We start from the raw sequence: 21,728 nt of genomic DNA on the forward strand, positions 1-21,728 counted from the left end.
GACATGTTTGGCTGCTGCTTCTCAATCGTCTTTGCTGGCTTCTCCTCCCACACCCAAACTTACAGTGCTGTGCCCCAGAGTCTGGCCCAAGGCTGCCCTCTGGCCTGCTGCACTCTCTTTCTCATCCCCAGCTTTAAATGACATCAACACATCTCCCAAATTTCTCTCTCTAGCCTTGGCCTCTCCCCTCAGCTCCACACCTTACAGCCATCCGCCTACTTGAAGTTTCCATGCCAGTGTCTAAGCGTCATCTCGGACTTAACATGCCCAAAACAGAAGACTTGATTTTTCTCTTCGCAAAAATCTGTTGTTCTCCCAGTTTTCCCAATCTCAGCCAATGGCACATTTGGCCAACCTTTACACTGGGGCCTCATCCTGGATTCCCTTCTTTCTGTCACCCTCCCCCCCGCCACGTAATCCATCAGCAAGTTATTGCAGGTGGATCGTCACAATCGATCCTGAATTTGTCCCCTCCTCTCTAACTCCACTCCTAGTCCAAACTGCCCTCGCCTCTCATGTGGACTTCAACGATCGCCATCTAACTGCACCCCTGCTCCTCCCTGCTGTCATCTATACTCCACACAGCATGACCTTATTAAAAATACAAACCATTTTGTATGTTTAAAACTTTCCAAAGACTTCTTACTCTACTTTAAAAAGGTCCACCAGGCTCTATGTCGCTGGCCTTTACCTGCCTCCCTGACGTATCTCCAGCAAGTTCCAGCCATACTCATCCTCTTCTCCTTCCCACCTCAAGACTTTTGCAACTGTTATTCTGGAAAGATCTTCCCAAGTTGCATGTCTCAAATCTCAGATCAAATGTCCCCTCCTCAGAGAGGCCTTCTCCCTACAAGCTGTCTCCTTCCTCCTAGACACTGAGGTATCATTATTTCCCTCATGGCATGCATCAAAATCTCAAGCACCATGCTTATTTATTTGTCTGTTTGGTTGGTTGTCGCTCTGGCTTCTCTTGCTGGATGTGGGCATCTGGAAGGTGCTTACTGCTGTGTTCTAGAATAGTACCTGGCACATATTGGGTGCTTGATAAATATCTGAATAAATGAATGCCTAAATATATATAAGAGATTGACATTAATATATGCATTAGAATAAAATGATACTATTTTATTCATCAGAAAAACCTCTCCAGATGCAGTGTCAAGACGGCTTTAAAGCAGTAAAAGATTATAAAAATTATACCTCAAACTACTCAATATATAAATTCCTGAAAAGTTATGGGCAAACCATAACAATATAAAATGAAGCCCCTTTTGAAAGAATTAAGCAGAAATTTGCTCGGAGATGTGAAAAATCTTTTCTGATAGTGTGAATGATCACATCCTAGTTCTTCTATTTTTATAGATTTGATTTTTTTCTTCTACATTGGGTTTGCTTTGATCACGGAGCATAAATTATAATCAATTTTTCTATTACAAACTGTGCAACCGCTGTCCAAACCACAAGACATCTTTTCAGTATTTCTGGACAAAAATGCTAAGGAGTCACTACTCTTGTTCCTTAATGTCACTGATGTCATGTGATTTAATTCCAAACCCAGCTATATCCTGTAGCCATACAATGCAGGCTTTTTATTAGACCACGGTAATGATGGTGGTCATGGTTTGGATTCCAACAAGCAACTGTCAAAAACTATCATCCCAAATGACTACTTGCTGAAAATTTCTCACTCCCAGAGCTGGTATTTCCAGGGTGGTCTAGGAAAGAAATTTGTGCCCATGTCTACTCTGGGGCTATTCTAAATGCTGATGTTTAACATTTCTTTGGAACTGCTGACTTTTTGAGGAGCTGACTTTTTTCTGCAAGCCCCTGAAGATTTTTTTTTTCTCATAGTCTCTAACTAGTAAGCTCATTTGTTTATGTGTTTTTCTTCCTGAAATACCAATATCTTCTGAAAACTCCTATCAGTAGTTTTATTCAGTTGATTTTAAGCACCACTCTTCAGAAAAATCACTCACTCCATTGCTTACCACTTGCTGCCCTCAAAACTTCTTAGCAACATACACTGTGCATGAACCTCAACGTGGTTTGCTTTGGCCAATCACATGCCTGAAAGCCCAGCCTGTCAGTTGTGTAATAATAAAGCCCTTATCTCCTGAAGATACACAAACGGAAAGATCTCTCGGTGCTTCAGTACACAAGGGCCTTTGCTTGAATTCTCAGCAGAAACTCACGTCTATTTTAAATGGCAAATTCTCCCCACTTTCTCTGGTTTCCTATTTTTTTCCCATTTGCTATGTTGAGGAGGGGGAAAAACCCCAAATGCTAAACAATGTCGAGTTTTAAGCCGCGGGTGCGGGGTGGGCGGGGCGGCATTGCCAAAAGATGCCAGCAAAATGCATGTATAAACCGGGACTTGGTTTTTCGCTGTTCTAGGTTTACCGGTTCCCTCACAGGCGCTTTTGACGGCAACTCATCCACAATTGTTCTTGGAAGCAGGAGGGGTTGAGAGATTGACAAGAGAAGCTGTTTGCTAGTTCCTATGAGCTTGACTAGTCCTCAGAATAAGGGGAAGGGGGCCACTCGTGCTTCCTCGGGGAGGACTATAGCCTCACTGCCTCCTACCTCGCCCGTCCCCACCGGGAGCAGACCGGCGCCTACCTCGTCCCATCGCCAAGTTCCCCGCCTCGCTCGGGAGAAGCGTCCTTTGCCCGCACCCACATCAGACAGCACGCCCGCCTCGGCCTTGGAGGAAAGTGGGAACGGCCGCCCGGTGAAGGTGCTGGGGCCCGAGCGGTGAGCTCATCAGTCCCCTAGCTCTGCCCGCGCGGCCGCCGGAGCCGCCGGACACACCCCTCCCGGCCCAGCCTCTGCGGTTCCCGGTACCGGCCTCAGCCCGCGCCGCGCCGGGACCCCGGGCCCGTCCCCTCACCGAGCCGGAGGGTCCCGCGCGCGCTCGTCCCCGCACTCCGCACGCACCTTCAATGCTCCCCGGCCCGGGCCCTTGGGGAGCTGGCGGCCGGGGCCGAGGGCCACGAAGCGCTCCTCGCCGTCCTCGTCGTCGTCGTCGCCGTCCACCACCTCGACGACCACCTCCTCGTCCTCGTCTTCCTCGTCGTCATCCTCCTCCTCCGCGCCCCCTCGGGGCTTCGCCTGCACCCGCCCGAGCCCCCTCCGCCGCCTGCTCCCGCCCTCTTCGTCCTCGTCTTCCTCCCCCAGAAGCAGCAGCACCGGAGACGAGGCGGCAGCGGCGGCGGCGGCGGCCCCGGCGGCCCGAGGGGGGCCGGTCCCGGCGCTGCGCGGCGGCGGTAGTGGCGGCCTCCAGCTCTCCGGGGCCGGGGCTGGGGCCGGAGCCGGGGCGGGGGGCGGGAGCCCGGGCAGCGCGCCTTCCCGGGCGGGCGCGGGGCCTGGCGGCTGCAGCGCGGCGTTCCCCCGGCGGCTGCCCAGGCTGGAGCGCTTGGCTAGACGCCGCGCCTGCATGCCTGACCGCGGGCTGCCTGCCGCCGCGCCGAGCCGGAGTTTGTCACCTCCCCCCTCGTCCTCCTCCTCCTCCTCTTCCTTCCCGGGCGGCCGCTGTGGTCGCAGGCGCCCGGGGCGCGGGGCTGCGGGGGACTGCGGGAGCCGCCTCCCCGGGCCGCCGGCTGCCACTGGCTGCAGAGGCGCGGGCGCCGCCTTCGCTGGACCGGCCCGCGGGGACGCCGGCGGCCGGCGGCTACGGCGGGGCGGCGCGGCGGCCGCGGGCGGGGGTGGGTGTGAGCGAGCGGCGCGCTGCCGCCTCCGCCGCCGCCGCCGCCGCCCCGGAGCCGCGGGCCGCGCTGCGCTCCATGCGGCCGGCGACCGGGCCCGCGCGCTCCGGGCCTACAGCTGCCGTGCCCCGGCGCGAGCTGTTTGTGTTGTGTATTTTCCACTACCGCCCCCCTCTTCGCGAGCCATTCCTCGCAGCCCTCCGGTCGCCCCGCGCAGACAAAACCCGGACTGGATTTATTTTTCCTTCCCACAGCCTCCGAAAATCGGGTGCTTCCGAACAGTCGGCCCAGCCGCGAGGGCCCACGCTAACCCGTGGCTGCTTATCCCCTTTGGAGGGAGGAGGATCGACTTGGCTGGAAGTAAGGTTGGCGGTCAAAGTCAGACTTTTGAAGGAAGAGATTTGCCGCAAGTCATTTAATGGTCTCTGCCGGGCAAGGCGACTACTCTTGAGCTTATATGAAATCGGGGAAGGTGTACCAACCCGAGATTTGGCGTCAATTCCTAACCTGAATCATCAGACTCCTTTGGATTGTTGAGGTACTGTTTCAGGACATTGCCCGCCAATCTCTCCGTCTCCTTGAACACACCATTCTAGGCCCTTCCTATTGAGCTCTCTTGGCGCTGTGCTAAGTCTTGCAGCTTTTATTTCTTCATTTTTACCTTGAGTGCCTGATTATAAGGCTAAATTTCAAGAAGCCTTCGGTTCTCACCATTCAATGTGTAGACTACTGGCACTGTCTGGGCCTTTGGAGAAACAAACCGGGGCGAGGGTTCAAGATTTACTTGACTTTGTTATTGTAAAAATTAATACGAAGTAAGATCAAGTGTGGAAACCAAACACATAACCAGTTCGCCACGTAACTAATGGCACTGTCACTTTCTCAGGATTTTTAGGTGTGACAAAGAAAAGTCATTTGCTACTGTTTGGGGTTAGGCTGTATGGTAAGCCGTGTCCTTTACATTCAAATCATAAGCCAAATTCCACCTCTGTAGCTGAGAGCTGGGGAGGATCTCACTCACCACACACTCCGGCAGGTGCCTCCATGAGGCCAGTGTAAAAGATGACCTCACCCTCAGCTCCCTTTCATGGTAATTACTGTAGAAGATTTAACAACATGTGCCCTGTTAGACACTTGAAGGCAGCTCATTAAATGCTCACTTATGGTGTCTTCCAACTGTTGAACATTTCCACTGGGATGATGACAAAAATTCTAAAATGAACTTTTTGTTCTTCCTGAATCAGAGTAGCTTCCTGATAGACCTATTTCAAGTAACGACACTCTCATTATAATCATTCAGGCCCAAAATAGCGGTATCATGTTCACTCCCTTCTCTACCTTATTCCTAGAGGCAGTTGCTCACAAGTCCAATCCATTGTTCTTTCTGAAATGCCTCTTGAATCCACCCCTTCCTTTCCATTCCCAAAGCTCCTACAGAATTTCATGACCACAAAAGTTAAAGTTTCTAACAAGCTTTCTACACCCAGTTTCTCAATAACACACCCTGCCCTGACCCCCTCCAAACATCAGCACCGGATTCATCTTCCCCAAACTTCATTCAGATCAAGGCATTTTCCGGTTGAGCTTTCCATTTGTCAACATTTCATTGGAGAATTCAGAGAGAGAAGAGAAAACGGTCTGAGCATTTTAAGAGATGGTTGTGTTTGATCAAAGCATGGAACAGCAGGCGTTGGCCAAGAAGTAAACTAATCAGAATCAGTGACTGTGAAGAATGAAGGTCACTGAAATGATTTCATTTCAATTGCAAGAAATTTACCTTGGTCCATTTGAGGGATGATTTTAGAAAAAGGCAGCAGGGTCTTTCTCTGACCAGGAAGAATAAAGATCAGAGGCAAAGGGTTGGCTGATAGGTACAGGGAGGCTGGTGAAGAAGAACAAAGGTGAGACAAGTGGGCTAATGGTTAAACACGTGGTCTCAGGAGCCAGAGTACCTGGGTCTGAATCCCAGTTTGGGATTTACCAGCTATATGCCTTTACTCACCCTTTCTGTGCCTCAGTTTCCTCATCTGTAAAATGGGGATAATAGTAGAACCTTCCTAATAGTAAAGTTGTTTCATAGGAAAATGAGTTAATATATGTAATCATCTTAGAAGAGTGCCTGGCACAAGGAAGATCTATTTAAGGGCTTGTTACATTAAATGTATTGATGGTGGTGTATAAACAAGGTATTTTGGGGTACTGTCAAAGAATAACAAGGTAGCCCTCTTTCAGCAAGCTCAGAACTGTCAGTGACTACAAGAACCTGCATTTAAAGCCCGACTGCGTCTTATCAAGGGGCTATGGACAGGCCAAAGGTAAGCTTTTTATGTCTAAAACTGTCATAGATGATGGAAAGTAAGCGTTTTCCTGAAAACTGAGAGGAAAGACAAAGTAAAGTGAGTTCCTGATTCGTGTTTGTGGTTTAGTGGAAGAGGTACTAATTTACACCATTGTACTTTCTTTCAGAATTGCTACATGTACTTTGAAATCAACTTGTTCTTTCTCTCAGGCCACCTCAGTGGAGCCCACACACATCCATTCCCTGGCCTCACTGGGCCCAAGACGCTGCCCTCTGAGCAGGAGAAAAAGACTGACCTTGATATTGGGACCACTAAGTTAAGGCTAATGTCACAAAAGAGGTTTGGTGCAAGCTGGGCTTTGAGAGAAGAGAAGGATCTAGATGGGCAGGGAGACCAGTATTATCCAGGCAAATTCAGGCCACTGCACACCAGCCTCATGAAATCAGAGCACGTATAGCGAGAAATAAACTCAAATTACCTGATTCATCAGGAATCAAGAAATATGTCATTACATGGGCTCATGGAGCACTGCTCATGGCACTCATGGCTCAGAAGTCAAGAAATATCTCGTGATGCCAGGCACGTGGGGAGGAGCCAGTGCTGCTTCCCTCTCCTCTGTTCCCCAAACATAACATATTTTTACTTCTAGTACTGGGAACACTTGTCACTGAGGATGAGGTGTGCCTCTAAGTCATGGGACACAGAAGGCACGTCTTCCAGAGAATCTGGTTTAACATCATTTAAAACACGCCACCATTCATTCAATATGTATTTATTGAGCCCTGCTAAATGCCAGGCATTGTTCTTGGCACTGGTGTGCAGCAGCGAACAAAATAACCCTCACTGGGAGGAGAGTAGATAACCACCAGAGAATATAAGTGAACTCTATGATTTCATAGATGCCATAAGCGCTATAGAGGAAAATAAAGCAGAAGAGGGGTAGAGAGTGCTGGAAGTTTAATATAAAGAAGTAAATATTTATACTTAATATTTATTTAATATATTTAATTTCTTATTTCTTATTTGTAATTTATTATATTTATTGATAATGATCTATAATTATATTTATTAAAATTTATTATGTATTTCTCAAATATATATTTCATATTATATTTAATATAAATAAATATATTAAAACAAACCTAAGAACAGTACAGATCATAATGTAAAAGTTGATTGAAACTTGCAGCAGCGGGCTGTTTCAAGCATTACAATGAACTCTATCTTTTTCCCTTGGATAGGATCAATTCTCCTCTGCATCCTGCACACTTTGGCTGAACAGTTTGAGAAGCACTGATGAGGAAGACAGAGGATGGGCTTTGAAGTAAGCACCACCCCACAACCATAGAGCAACTGCCTGCCTCGTGCCTGTTTCTTCTGATCCTAAATGATTCTTAAACCTTTGAATTCTGAGCCCCAAAGATACCCAAAGCATTTTTTTTTTACATGTACTAAGAAATTGTACAAAGAAAATCAGGCTCAATTTAACATTCTGTTCAATTTTTAAAAATCCAAGAGTCAGAAAAAGAATAATCACACTCCCCAAATCATCAAGGATAACCATAACCAGGGCAGAAATATAACAAATGTCTACCCTCCCACAAGAGCTCATTTATGTCCTTGAGAACCTTAAATAGATGGATTCCTTGAGAGTGGCAGCTCCTTTTAAAAATTATTTTAAAACTAAGAGTAAAAATTTGCCCTTTACACAAGTTATAAAAGTAAGATTTAGTTTTTCCACATTTCTGGGAAACTTAAAAATGATTTCAGATGATGACTGTCATCCCACCGTATGAAAAATAGATTAAGGTTTAGAGAATCACTCAGCTATTACACCCTTCAAGCTGAAAGCCTGTGTAATTCAAGCATAAACCTCCACCCAGATAAATGTTTCTTCCATGAGCAATTAACTCAAACCCTCTTTAACAACACAATGTACTTTCTACACAGTTCTTTAGAATACCTCCCAGAGACTTGGATTTTTTTTCAATTTATTATTATTTTTAGTGAGCATAAAACTGATAGAATTACTTTCTTTTTTATGTGACACATTTGCTATTTTGGGGTGGTGTGGGGTGTCTGTGTGTGTGTGTGTGTGTAGACAAGAGAGAGATTTTGTTTGTTTCCTGATCATTTTAGTCATCTCATATTGGCACTTGAAAGGCAATGGAAAGAACACTGGACTGGGATCCCAGAGACTTGGGTTTGAATCCAGATCTGAGGATTACTTGCCATATGAATAGTTAAGTCCCCTAATCTTGGCAGGGTTCACAACTCTAAGATTAATGAGTTGTAGTCTTTAAGGTCTTTCAACTTTTGAGATCCATGATGTAAGATATGGACCCGAAGTATGATTTAAATTTGAGATTAAGCCAAGTGCCCATTATTAAAATCCATGAATGGAGTCTAACATGTATACCTACAAATGTGTGTAGGATCTCATATAGACATCTCCTCTAACCCAATGTGACATGCTGTATCTTAGGACTGCCATCTCTGTTCCTATCAACCTCACCCTTAATTTCATTGGCCCTCGCTGCTTTGCTGGGAATGCAAAATTATGAAACTGTGCAAACACTTGCTACCATCTTATTTTACTAGTTATCTCTTTGGTGATAAGTTGCCCTAATGACTACAAACCAAGTAGTTGCTAATTTGTATTATTTGTATTAACATCTCTTTCTACAAACTGAGGATTGCCTCCACCCAAGATGTATATTTACTTCCTACTAATGGTATTTTCATACCTTTGAGGTTTTGCTCTCATCTTTCTTTTCCTATCACTTTTTTTCGTCTAAGATCCTTCTGGTACAAGTAACTGAAATCCCCACTCGCCCAAAATAAAAAAGGAGGGAAGGGATTTATCAGTTTGGGTAACTCAACCACAGACAGGCCACAGACAGGCCTTTTTTTCGTCTAAGATCCTTCTGGTACAAGTAACTGAAATCCCCACTCGCCCAAAATAAAAAAGGAGGGAAGGGATTTATCAGTTTGGGTAACTCAACCACAGACAGGCCTCAGTTTGGGGAAAATTAGATTCAGGTCTTATGTGATGTGTGGTCCTCTATCTTTCTGTGTGTGTGTGTGTGTGTGTGTGTCTGTGTTTGTTATCTGGTCAGCTAGACCCAGGTCATAGGCAGCTCTGGCCATACACCTATCAGCCTTGTGACCAGGCACAGAGGAGTTCTTTGCTGCCTGCAGTAGTTAAGGAAATCCCTGCAAAGGACCCTGGATGGCCCTCTGGGTTATGAGCCCGTGTCTGTGGCCAAGGGTGGAGTGCTGTGATTGGCAGCCTTCACCAAACCACATGGTTAAAGGGAAGAAGGATGGTTACCGTCCTGGGCAGAAAAAGAACATAAAAGGCCAACATGTCTTATAAACATAACCAATATTATCTAAAATCTGAAATGTAAAAATGAGTCAAAGGGAAAAAACCACATCTAATCTAATCTCCCTACCAAAAGACAACTACTGATATTGTTTTGGTATTTTTTTTTTAATTTTCTATGCATGTTTTTTTTTGTTTTGTTTTCCCACCTGGTTTTATAATTTAAGCTTTTGCTCACATATGGCAATATAACTTGTAGATGGATTGTGAGCTAGTAGGAAAAAATAAATTGTGAAAATATTACAAGAAAATGTGCATGAATATTTTTATAAACCCTTGGGAATGACAACCATTATAAGCAGGATGTCAAGTCAGATCCATAGCAAAAGGCTGATAAATTTGACCAGAAAAAAAAAAAAACCTTTCAACTTTATGGCAAAAGTACCATTAAAGAGTTTTAAAAGGCAAAAGTTGGTTGGTTTTCAACATAAAATCAAGGATTAATATACAGCCAAGTACAAATAATTCAGTTTTATTAAAACAATTAAGTATAATATTCACCTATCAGACTGGCAGAAATGTTAAAGCTTTGATAATATTCAGTGTGACTGACAGTATGGAGAAATGGGGCCTCATGGATACTGTTACAGTATTTACCGTAATTCTAAAATGCACTTACCATTGGAAACCAGTGATTTCACTTCTAGCTGTGGACCCTAGAGAAATATTGGTACATGAGCACAAAGGAGCACAGAGAGGGTCCTTGTTACGGCACTGGTTTTAATAGCAGAATATTGAGAGCAGCGTAAATATTCATCAAGAGGAGAATGGTTTAAAAAGAAGACTTTGACAACAAGGGAACCACTATGCAGCAGCTAAAAAAAGGGAGGGAAGTCTCTCTGTACTATAAAGGAAGAGGCTCAAAGTTTTAAATGGAAAAGGCAAGATGTAAAATTATATTTATACATGATCTCATTTGTGTTTAAAGCAAAATCCCACAAGGTATAATGTACACTCTACATAGTGTGATTTCAGATGGCAAAATGGATAGATAGATGGGAAAGTGACTGAAAGTTACCTCCCAACCCTGGGAGAGGTGAACGGGATTGAGGGAAGAGGTAAAGGAGGCCTCCTACTTACTGTATTGTTGGCTTTTTAATAAACTTGAATTTGTGTTCAAATATTATATAGGTCACTTTAAAATAAAGAGTAAAAACTCTTCATAGCATAATTTTTACTACAGAATATTCTGTCCAGCTGTTGTGCTATGATTTCACCATGTCTTGCTATTTTCAACAGGGCACTGCCAACTTTTGTACAGAAAACATTATACATCTTCTGGATTCCTTCCTTAGGATCAGAGCCAGAAGTGGAATCAGTGGTCCCAGGGTGTGCACATTTTCTTGATACATTTCACTAGATGGCTTTCCAAAGGAGTTACCGCAATTGACATTCTGACAACCATGGGAAAGTGGCCGATTTTCTGCACTCTCCTTTGCTTTGATCATATCATATCTCATTCTTTCCATCTTTCCCTCTCTTTGCTACTTTGATAAATGTTCCATCAAATCTCATTTTGTTTTAATTTCTTCCTTTGATCATTAACAAAGTATTTCCCCATGTGTTCAAGTTTTATTTCCCCTTCTGCAAATTTTTTTCTTATCCTTTGCCCATATTCCTACAAGAGTCTGGGTTTTCCTCTCCACTGGTAGAAGTGCTCCACATTAAAAGTCCTCTTGTCATAGTTTTTGCAGATACTTCCCTAGCTTTTCTCTTTCTCTTTAAATTTCTTAACGTTTTCTTCCCCAAAGCTTTAGATGTATCTATGGGCCTTTCTTCTTCCTTCTTTGCTGATTTTATTTACAAATTCCTATCACTGTTTTCCCCTGAGGTTTGTACTAATAACTTCTGCTAGACTTCATCCTTTGTCATTTTCCTTCCATTCTTTTTATTTATTTATTTATTCATTTTTGCTGCAAGGCTTCATTTCAATTTTGTTTAAATGTTATCCAACATACTGATTTCCTTATACTACAGAATGTGCTAATTGCTTATTCTTAAAATTAAGTTTTCAGATTTGATTCTCATTTACTTAGCATTGATTACATGCCTTCCTGTCTGTATTTTAGTTAATAACTCTTGGTTAATCCTTCATTTTAATAGGAATATTTTTAAGTTTAAATAATGATCATCCAAACAATAATATCTCTAATAAGTAATGTTTTTTAAAATACTAAACTTAACCTCTTTAAAGTATTTAACATTAATAGAAATGTGAGCATACAAATGGTTCATCTGCTAGCACATTCTGTAAAAACGGAATTGGTCTATATCTGTACTGTCCAATATGGTAGCCACTAGCCACATGTAGCTATGGAGCACTTGAAATGTGGCTAGTACAAATGAAGAACTAAATTTTAAATTGCATTTAATTTTCATTAAGTTTAAATAGCCACATGTAGCTAGTGGCTATGGGATTGGATAGTGCAGGCTCAGACCTTTCAAGGGTCATTTTCTACTTTCCAGATCCATTTTTAGGTGAATCTGACTGAGCTAATTAAGGAAACAAATTACACTCGTGAAGCTTTGCTGCAAGTCTAAAATCCAAACTGTTTTCTCATCTACTTACCTAATTTTAAAAACCTAATGTTTTTGAATTATTAGCTTATATTTAACAATTCTCATTTATTACCTTCATCAGGCTTCCAATTAGGCTATTTTCAGGTTGAAGGGTGGTGAGATATCAAAAGCACCTAATGTATCCCCTCTGCTTCCAGAATTATTTTTACCTACACCATTTTAGTTCCTATGTTTGTTATTTTATTCTCAAGCTATTCCAAGGAAAGAAGTACCTGAATTAACCCCAGTAACCTATTATAAGAGTCTTGAAAGCCATAAAATATAATGAGACATTATCACATGCTGATATAAATGCCCCTGGGATTTCTTAAAAGCTAGTTGTAAATTTCTTTTTGTTGTTGGCATGTAACATCATGCCTGTTAATATGAAAAAAAAAAAGAGAGACAGAATTTTGCAAACTGTCTAAAACTTCCTAGGTGCTCTATACCCTCAATACTAGGTCTAGAATTTTCCCTAAACCAGTGTAGATATAAAGACTGTCCATCTGGCCCACATGCCTGGAGTGAAGGAGGGCAGGGGGTGGGGAGTATCAGCCTTTATCATCTTCAATTTCTTTCATTAGGGATACAGAGATAACTTGCAAGTTTTTCTGTCATTTCTTTAAAAGCGATGGCAAAACTGCTTGTCCCACCACCTTCTATACATAAACCCCACTATCCGCATGCCCCCAGTAACTTCATCTGTTTACTTAGTCACAGCCAGTACTGCCACTTGATATGTTACTTCCACATGACAGACAAAGCTGATTCCAAGACCTTTGGCCTAAACTGAAATTTCAAACAAAACCTGGTAATAAATACTGTTGTCTCTTGCTCCTTTCCAGAAGTTAAGGGAAGGGAAGAGAAGAAAAATGAAGAGAAACAGAAAAGGAAGGAGAAAAAAGAGGCAGGGACAAGAAGGGTGAGCCGCAAAAAATATGAGAATAGTCTTGGATCTTTGGTAATTTACTATGTTATATATAAAAATCCACACATCAAAGCTTTTCTTCTATTTAGCCTAAGTGTGTCCTTCAGAAAATTAGGGCTAATTTCCCTTATTCAATTCTCACTGAAAAGAAAAAACTGCTAGTTGGGACCTTGGATATAAAAATAATGATCTTTACTAGTTTTAAAATCTTTCCCTATGGGTTTTAAATACAGAGTTTCAGTCATGATGCCATAGTCATTTCACCCAAGTTGTTTCATGAGGTTTTTTTTTTTTTTCCACTACTTCTATATTATTCTACTGTTAGTGACACTGTTTTCTTGTTAGCTTTAAATACCTCTCTCCCATTCTCACTTCATGTTCAATTTCTTGTTCTCAATGACCTCTGTATTCCTTTTAATACCTTGCAAATCATCACTCATTCCCTATCTGCTAGAATCTAAAATCAGATATCACCCTGAGTATATGAGCCATCACCTTTTAGAAGAGCATTCAGCTTGTGTTACCTAGGACTATAGATATTCCTGGCCAGGATTAGCTACATAATTTGCGGAGCCCAGTGAAAGATAAATATGCAGGGTTCCTTGCTCAAAATGACCATAAATTTCAAGACAGACAGCAGAGCAGTAAACCAAACGTGGGATCTTCTAAGCATGGGGCCCTGGGTGACAGTTGGCAAGCCCATGAAGTGAGCCCCATTTCCAGGTTTGTCCTGTGACACTGGGAAGGGTGGGTACAACACACTTATGGTTTCTTCCACTTCCTGTTCTCCAGTTTCTTCTCTTTCCTTGGAGAAGGAGAATTCCATGTTAGGAATTGAGAGCTATCTTGTGCTTGGGCCTGTGGGAGATTCAGAACCTACCTGTTCTAGGAGGACTTGGGAGCTTGTTGGGGACACTGAAGAATTTTTGAGCAGAGGAGGAATGCGGTTCAATGTGCATGTTGGGAAGGATATTCTGGTAGCAGCCCAGAACATAAACTGGAAGGGAATGGTCGTAGAGGCAGGGAGTTCTGCCTTAGTCCAGTGAGAAACAAAGAGTTTGAACTAAAGCTGCAACAGAGGGTAAAGTGAGGAGAGGGTAGCTTTAAGAAATATACAAAACAGAAATCAACAAAACCTCTTGACCAATAGGATTGGGCAACACGAGAGAAGAAGGAACAAAGAAAAATTGTTTGTTTCCAACTCATGGGACTAGGTTGAGCCTAGCGAGAGTCACAGGGGGTAGGGGAGCAGAGGGAAGCAGGCTTAGTGGGGAAGATTGTGCCATTTGGGGAAATGTTGAGTTTGAGGTGCTCATGGGCATCCAGGGCAAGTTGTGTGATCATTTTTGGGGTATATTGACTTAGGAGCTGTGCTGGTCCTTGGCCAATTTGCCGTTGGATCCATTCCTCACTCTTCCCCCAAGTTGCTCTTTATTGTAGGTTGTCAATCTCTGCAAGCTGTTTCTCTCAGACACTCTTTGCAGGGGCTGCTGACTGGCTTTAGCCAAAGAGAGGCATTGAGGGGAGATTAGAGAGAAGAAGGCAGAAGCCAGGAAATGCCTCCCCTGTCTCTGCTCTAGGGGTGTCCTCCCGCTGGGCTCGTCTCCTCCAAGGCTCCAGTTGCCCCACAGAGACGTGTGGCTCCAGTTTTCACCACATCACTAGAACCATTGGCCACAGCATGATGGCCCCACCTCTTCCTGTCATCCCTCCAGCCTAGTGGGTAGCAGCTTCCAGTCACTAATTTCTGGGTTGTCTCAACAACTCTTGTTTGTTTTCTCAGCTCTTCCATCACCTGGGGGGATGAAATTCCTTATATATTAAAATTTAGAGTGTTTTCTCTTTTCCTGCCTGGTACAGGACTCATTAGCATACATAGATGTTTGCTAATGTAATTGAACATGTTTTGAGATGGCAGATGAGGACTGAAAATTGCCAATTGAGTTTGGTAACAAGTTGGTGATATTAACAAGAGCATTTTTCAGGGGACTCCTAAAAATGAAAGCCAGATTGCAGTGGATTTTAAAAATGGCTGAGAATTAAGGAAGTAATTAGTGTATGTTTCAGGTTTTTATTGTTTTCTAGAAATTTAACTCTTAAAGGAAGGAGGGAAGGAGATAGGATAAAGAGGATTTTTTGAAGATGAGAAAGACTTGGATATGATTAAAATAAAATAGAAAAGAAATAGGAAGGAGTAACTGAAGACAAAAGACCCTAAGAGCCCAGTGGATAAATTGACTGCATTGGTAGAGGGTTACTTATTTGTCTCATAGGAGAGAAAGAACCTCAAGAATGATGTAGATTGCAGATATTTTTGTAGGTAGGAGGCCAGATAAGAATTTGATTTAGTTCAAACCCAAGGGCTTCTATTTTCTCTGTGCTGGTAGGTTTCCAAAGAGCGGTGGAAATCAGCACTGGTCCCTCAGGAGAATGGGAGAAATAGCAGATACAGGTCAGGGTCAAGTCATGGCATGAGGAAGGAGCAGCTGAAACTGGCTCCCACAAATGGTGTCTCCACTGCTGAACTGTGGGAAGTTCTCCAGTTTCTCCCAGAGCTGGTGTAAGAGTGAAGAAGGCAAACACATTTGACATGTGCTGTGGTTCTCCATTGACCAGCAGCATTACCCGGAAACCTCTTAGATGCAAAATCTTAAGCTATGCCCTAGACCTAATGAATCAGAAAATCTGGGGGCAGGGTTTAAGAAGCCCTCCAGGTGATTTTGATACACTCTAAGGTTTGAGAACCACTGCCTAGACCATGGCCACCAAGGTGCCATCTGCAGACAAGCATCTAATTTGAAATGCAGAATCTTAGCCTTCCCACCCCTAGAATCAAAATCTGGGTTTTAACAAGATCCCCAGGTAGTTTGTCAGCACGTTTAGTTAAGAAGCACTGAACTTGGAAGTTTATGCTCTCGAGGGGTATTTATAGATTAGCCAGTGGAGTTTAAATTAAAGGGTGACTTTTAATGGAGTAATTTCAGGTTCAGTTTAGATGGCAGGGGATATGTCACATTTGGAGGCTAAGAACCCTGCCTGACACCATATACCCACACATTTCAAATGACACCACAATAGTACACGTTCTGTCTCCTTCCATGGATTACACATGAGACCAAGATTTGAAAATATGAAACCAAATCGAACCAAATGCAGCCATGAAGGCCAATTCTTTAAAAAAGGTTATTGAGTGTCTCCTGTGTGTGCCAAGGTCTTTGCTGGACACTGAGATGCCCAGACCATTACCCAGTTACTGTACTCAGGAGCTCCCAGTTTAACGGAGGACACAGCCACGGGATCACATTATTACAGTGCCTCTGGTAAAGACATAAGCATGGTCTACAAGGGTATTTGGGGATGATGGAGAAGGAGGAAGCCAGTCTAGGCAGGGTAGGTCAGAGAAGGCTTGTGGAATGAGGTCCTACCGGAGCCAAGGTGTTACAAGGTGAGTGGGGAATCCACCAGATGATGAAGTGGCAGGAAGGACATTCCAGGGAGAGGCAGCATGGAGGCAGAGGCACAGGGGCAGCACAGAAAATTCAGGAACTCCACCCAGGGGATGGGAGTACATGTATGGCAATGCCAGGACACATCTCATTAAAATAACAGTTCTTTTTGATGTTTCCACTCCAAAGTCCATGTCGTGTTACTTTTGAGCACAACTCTTCTTGTGCAGGCTTGTGGCTCAGCTGCCTGGTGGAAGCCTTCAGCGGTGGCAGCAGCACTACACTCACTTCACACAAGGACCAACGGTCCAGAGTGGGGAGATCAAGACGTGTTAGATGGTCTGCGGAGGAACCCCTCCATTGCCACATCCTCTCCTCTTCTCAATCCGGGAACCATGATTTCAGTGCCACAGAGGAATGTGAATACTCATATTTGGAAACATTTGACAATCTCTTTTCTCCGCCCAGTGTGGCTAAGGGCACCCTAATGTGTACCCAGGTGAGGGAATGGGTTCCTCCATAGACCACTTTCTCCTACATCCCAGCTTTATCTTCAAAATACACCTTAAATCCGACCAATTCCACCACCTCCACTGCTACCGTATTGATCCTCATCTCAAAGTTGGACTACCGTGCTAGCCTCCTAACTAGTCTTACTGCTTTCACTTTTGTCTTCCTACAGGCAAACTTTCACATAGCAGCCAAATGGTCTTAAGTACAGAAAACAAAGTACGCCTCTCTCCTATCCAAGAACCTCCAGTAATTCCCCATCAGACTCAGAAGAAATAGAAACATCCTTGAAAGGCCTAGAACACCCTGTACAATCCCACCTCTCACTCACCTGCTCTCCTCTCCTTCCCCTCTGTCCACACAGCCTTCTCAGTCTTTCCTGATCACACCAGACTCATGTTCATGTCAGGCTGTCCACTCTTCTAGTCCCTTCTGCCAGAGTACCCTTCCCTCAGACCTTAGCATGGCTGCTGGCTCCTGCACTCCACTCAGGCGTCTGCTCAAATGTCACGTCCTTAAAGAGGCCTTTCCTCACCCCCCTGCTAAAACCGCCCTCCAAATCTTATGCTGTTTTTTTCTTTAGAGCACTTATTACCAGCAGCTAGAAGATAAGCTCTGTGAGGTTAAGACATCATCAATCTTGCTAGAATAGCACCTAGCATTTGTAGATGCTCAAACATGTCTTTCCTGAATTTAAAGTCACTCTCGACTCTTCCATCTCCATCCCTAGAAGAACGATTATCCAGTCTAGTGAGCCGACAAACTGATCTTTGCATCATTCTGTGGTAAGCTTCAGTGGTTCTCAAACTTCAACCGTGCCTCAGAATCACCCGGAGCATTTATTGAAACACAGGTTCAAACAAACATAATGGGTTAGTAATAAGTAGGCGTTGAGATTAGTAAAACCAGTACTTAATTATACTTGGAACTTTGTATTTCTTTGAATCTCCATATAAAGTATGAACTGTGATTTAATGCTTGAGTTTTCTTTAAAATAAAATTTTAAAGAAAGGAAAAAAAAACCCACAGGTTAATGGCACACAGCCTCAAAGTCTCTGATTCCGCAGATGGGGGTGGGGCTGGAAATAGCACCACAAACAAGTCACCGGCTGCTGCTGGTGCTGCTGATTCAGGTACCACAGTTTCAGAACATAAGAGATGGGGCTTCCCTGGTGGCGCAGTGGTTGAGAATCTGCCTGCCAATGCAGGGGATACGGGTTCGAGCCCTGGTCTGGGAAGATCCCACATGCCGCGGAGCAACTAGGCCCGTGAGCCACAACTACTGAGCCTGCGCGTCTGGAGCCTGTGCTCCGCAACAAGAGAGGCCACGATAGTGAGAGGCCCGCGCACCGCGATGAAGAGTGGCCCCCGCTCGCCACAACTAGAGAAAGCCCTCGCACAGAAACGAAGACCTAACACCGCCAAAAAAATTAAAATTAATTAATTAATTAAAGAAAAAAAAAAAACATAAGAGACATCTGCGCCAAACATCCCCTCCAGCGGTGTCCCTCCTTCTCACCTGTCTCTCCCAACCCCACTACCCTTTCTGCAATTGCCAATAGCATCACAGAAAGCCAGGAGGATTTGTGCCTGGGCTCTGCTCCTCGATAGAAGGGCATCTTTGTGATACGAAGCCCAAGGCCTCCACTTCTCACTCTCCGGGTTTTGTGCTGCAGCCAGATTCTGAAAAAAGTCTGTGGGACAAAAAAATAACTTGTGGAACATTATGCATTCTAATTATGTCAAAATTTGTAAAGGGAATGCTTTTCACCCTCACACCCTGTCAGGATTTAAGCCAGTGCTTTCTGTGCCTTGTAGAATATGTCAGGGTCACCAGCACTTAAAGGCTGTGGTTGGCCACAGACAATCAAACAGGGCTCTGCGGTGGAGATTGCAATTCTAGGCATTGACTGGTTGTTTAACTTCTGACCTGTGCTATTCAGAGGGAACAGGAAAGAGATTCAGTTCTTGGGCTGCAGCAAAGAGACTTCTTATTTATTCCAATAGGTAATGGGGATGGTGGTGAAGGGGAGAAGTTTCTGAAAGGCACCTCATTTTAAAGATGTATGCTACGGTCTGAATGTTCATGTCCTTCCCAACGTTTATATGTAGAAACCTAACCCCCAAGGGGATGGTATTAGGAGGTGGGGGCTTTGGGAGGTGAATAGGTCATGAGGGCAGAATCCTCATGAATGGGATTAGTACCCTAATAAAAGAGGCCTGAGAGAGCTCCTTCACCCTTCCTACTATGTGAGGTTGCAATGAGAAGCCCTCTGTCAATGAGGAAGTGGGTCCTCAACAGACACTGAATTTGCCGATGTCATGATCTTGCACTTTCCAACCTGCAGAACCGTGAAAAGCAAATGTTTGCCATTTGTAAGCCAGCCAATCTATGGTACTTTGCTGTAGAAACCCAAACAGACTAAGACAGTGTGTATGTGTGTGTGTGTGTGTGTGTATGTGTGTGTGTGTGTATGTGTGTATGTGTGTGTGTATGTGTGTGTGTATGTGTGTATGTGTGTGTATGTGTGTATGTGTGTGTGTGTGTGTGTGTGTGTGTTAACTTCCACTTAGATGGATCATCCTGGTACACTTCTGGTCCTACAAGAGGCTTCTATGTTTCTTCCCCACCCCAACCTTTTTCATGCACATTAAAAGTTGAGTGATAATTCTGAGCCCCATTTTCCTTCTACTTTCTCCCTTGATATTCTCCTACTGCTCAGAGCAAAATTATTGAAGCTCTCTCTGAGAATACAATGATCTCGGGGGTGTGTTCCATTCAACAGTTATCACGCAATAATCCCCTAGCCAGAACTTATCTGTGATGGGTTACACACACTCTTAGCAGGTCTTTGACCTCAGGAGAGAAAAGTTTTGTGAAAATGGTGGGGAGGTGGGATCAGAGAAGGTCTAGGGTAAAAAGAGTGGCAGACAAGGGACCCTTGTGACAGAATTGTTCTGAATCTCGACTGTTGTGGTGATCACGCAAATCTACACATATGACAGAATTGCATAGAACTAACTACACATACACACACACACACACACACAACTGCATGTAAAACTGGTAAGATCTGAATAAGGTGGATTGTATCAATGATGATATCCTGGTTGTGATATTATACTATTGTACTAGATACTACCATCGGGGGAAACTGGGTGAAGGGTACACAGGATCTTTCTGTGTGATTTCTTATAACTGCATGTGAATCTACAATGATCTCAAAATAAGCATTTAAAAAAGAAGTGCTACAGAGAGGAAAGGTCTGGTTGATGTCAGAATGCAGAGTCCTGGGCAGCTGGAGCATCGAAAGGGCAGTAGGAACCTAGAGAAAAAGAGAGGACCCAGATCTAAAGGGAAGAGGGGCACAGACATGATGGGACATGTTCCTGAGGAAAACTTCATTCTCCTCCTGTCCTTAAATCATACTACAAGGAAAATATAGTCTACCACCAAGGCATAATTTCTAGAATGATCATCCATCAGATGCTGAAGGTAATAATAATAATAGCTGACACTTACTGAGTGTTGCCAGGTGCCAGTTTCATGAGCTATCTCATTTGATCCTCTCAGTAGTCCTATGAGATAGGTACTATTATCACAGCCACATTACAGATGAGAAAATTAAGGCACTGGCAGAGCCAGGCAGAGCCAGGATCTGTCTGATTTCAGCAGCAGCAGCACCAACAATAACTGGGTGCTCATATGTGCCAGGTATACTGTCCTAAATGCTTTTCTCTTCATGAGGAAGAATGTGCCTATCATCACACCATTATCTGTGGAAAAGTCTCCATTATACATTGGCATCAAATAACCACATTCATTTTTTGTGTGCTTTCTAAGTGCCAGCCACGTTACATAAATTATTCTGTTAAACCTTCCCAGCAAGTCTGGATGTATTATCTTCACTTTATTGATAAGAAAATGGAGGTGAAGTCTTGTCCAAAATCACACAACCAGCAGGTGCAGAAGCAGCAACGGCCCTTGGGTGGGCAGACTCCAGAGCTACCGTTCAGCCTCTGAGCTCTACTGCCTCCAACCCAGAAACTCCAAACTCACAATCATTTAATTGCCCCCAAAGCTAAATGCTTTTCAGTCTCCTGGTGTCCACTGAGTAGGCATGAATCTGTTTTATTTTGCCTGCTGTGTAACAGATACAGATCTTGCATATTCATTTTGCAAAGCACTCTCCGGGAACTTTCTTTGCTATGTTACTCTATTCACTACTCAAGGCTCAGACAAGTTATTGAACCATGTAAGTAAAAAGAACTTGTGGCTTGAGCACACAGCGGCAAACACGATTTAATGTTTAATAAGCATCATCATGATGATGGCAATGACATTCTGCTTTGAAGGGTTGCAGGAAGCAATCAACATCTCAAACCTATAAGCCATCAACTCCTTCAGTTGCTCTCACCTGTGTCACTGCAGAGCACCTGATGGGGTATGGAAGTCTTAATTGGGTATCTATCAGTCCCTTCCTTCCCCCTCCCCTCCCCTCCCCCGCCCCAGTGAAGAGGACACATTCTGCTACTCTATTGCCCTATAATCACAGAGACTGTGCACACGGAGTTAGAAGGATTTGCCAGGGAAATTGCTTGCAGGCGTTAACCAAATACACTCACAGCACCTTGCCGCGGGCCCGGGGTGACAACGTGGCTTCCTCGCGAGTCGCTGGCCGCACACTTTCACTTTTCTTCTGGGGCGCCCGCCCACTCCGAGCTACTCCACGTCCTGGTTTTCCCCGGGCTCCCTCCCCGGCAACGGCTGCCTGTAAACACGCGGGGTTGCAGGCAGGGGCGCCTCGATTGGAGGAGCCCAGCCCGGCCTCCCCTCCGCCGGCTGCCGAGCTGTCAGTTACACGTACAGTGTGAGCTAGATTTTGGCGCCAC

At 44.1% G+C, this 21,728-nt stretch overlaps 1 protein-coding gene across 2 annotated transcripts in view; it reads right to left on the reverse strand.

The window, feature by feature from the left end:
• Positions 1-21,515, reverse strand: part of ZNF704 (zinc finger protein 704) — a 226,042-nt gene extending 204,527 nt beyond the window's left edge. Inside the window, exon 1 of one of the 2 annotated variants that reach the window (XM_068525662.1) lies at positions 21,467-21,515. Coding sequence is in view for 1 of the 2 variants with exons in the window: in XM_068525661.1 (XP_068381762.1) it covers positions 2,938-3,438 (501 nt within the window). In the remaining variant the exon portion in view is untranslated. Of the gene's footprint in view, positions 1-2,937; positions 3,439-21,466 lie in introns of those variants that run through there. The other variant, XM_068525661.1, reaches the window with a different exon arrangement.
• Positions 21,516-21,728: the final 213 nt, after the last annotated feature.

This window comes from Eschrichtius robustus, chromosome 17, assembly GCF_028021215.1.
Source record: "Eschrichtius robustus isolate mEscRob2 chromosome 17, mEscRob2.pri, whole genome shotgun sequence".
Lineage (NCBI taxonomy): Eukaryota > Metazoa > Chordata > Mammalia > Artiodactyla > Eschrichtiidae > Eschrichtius > Eschrichtius robustus.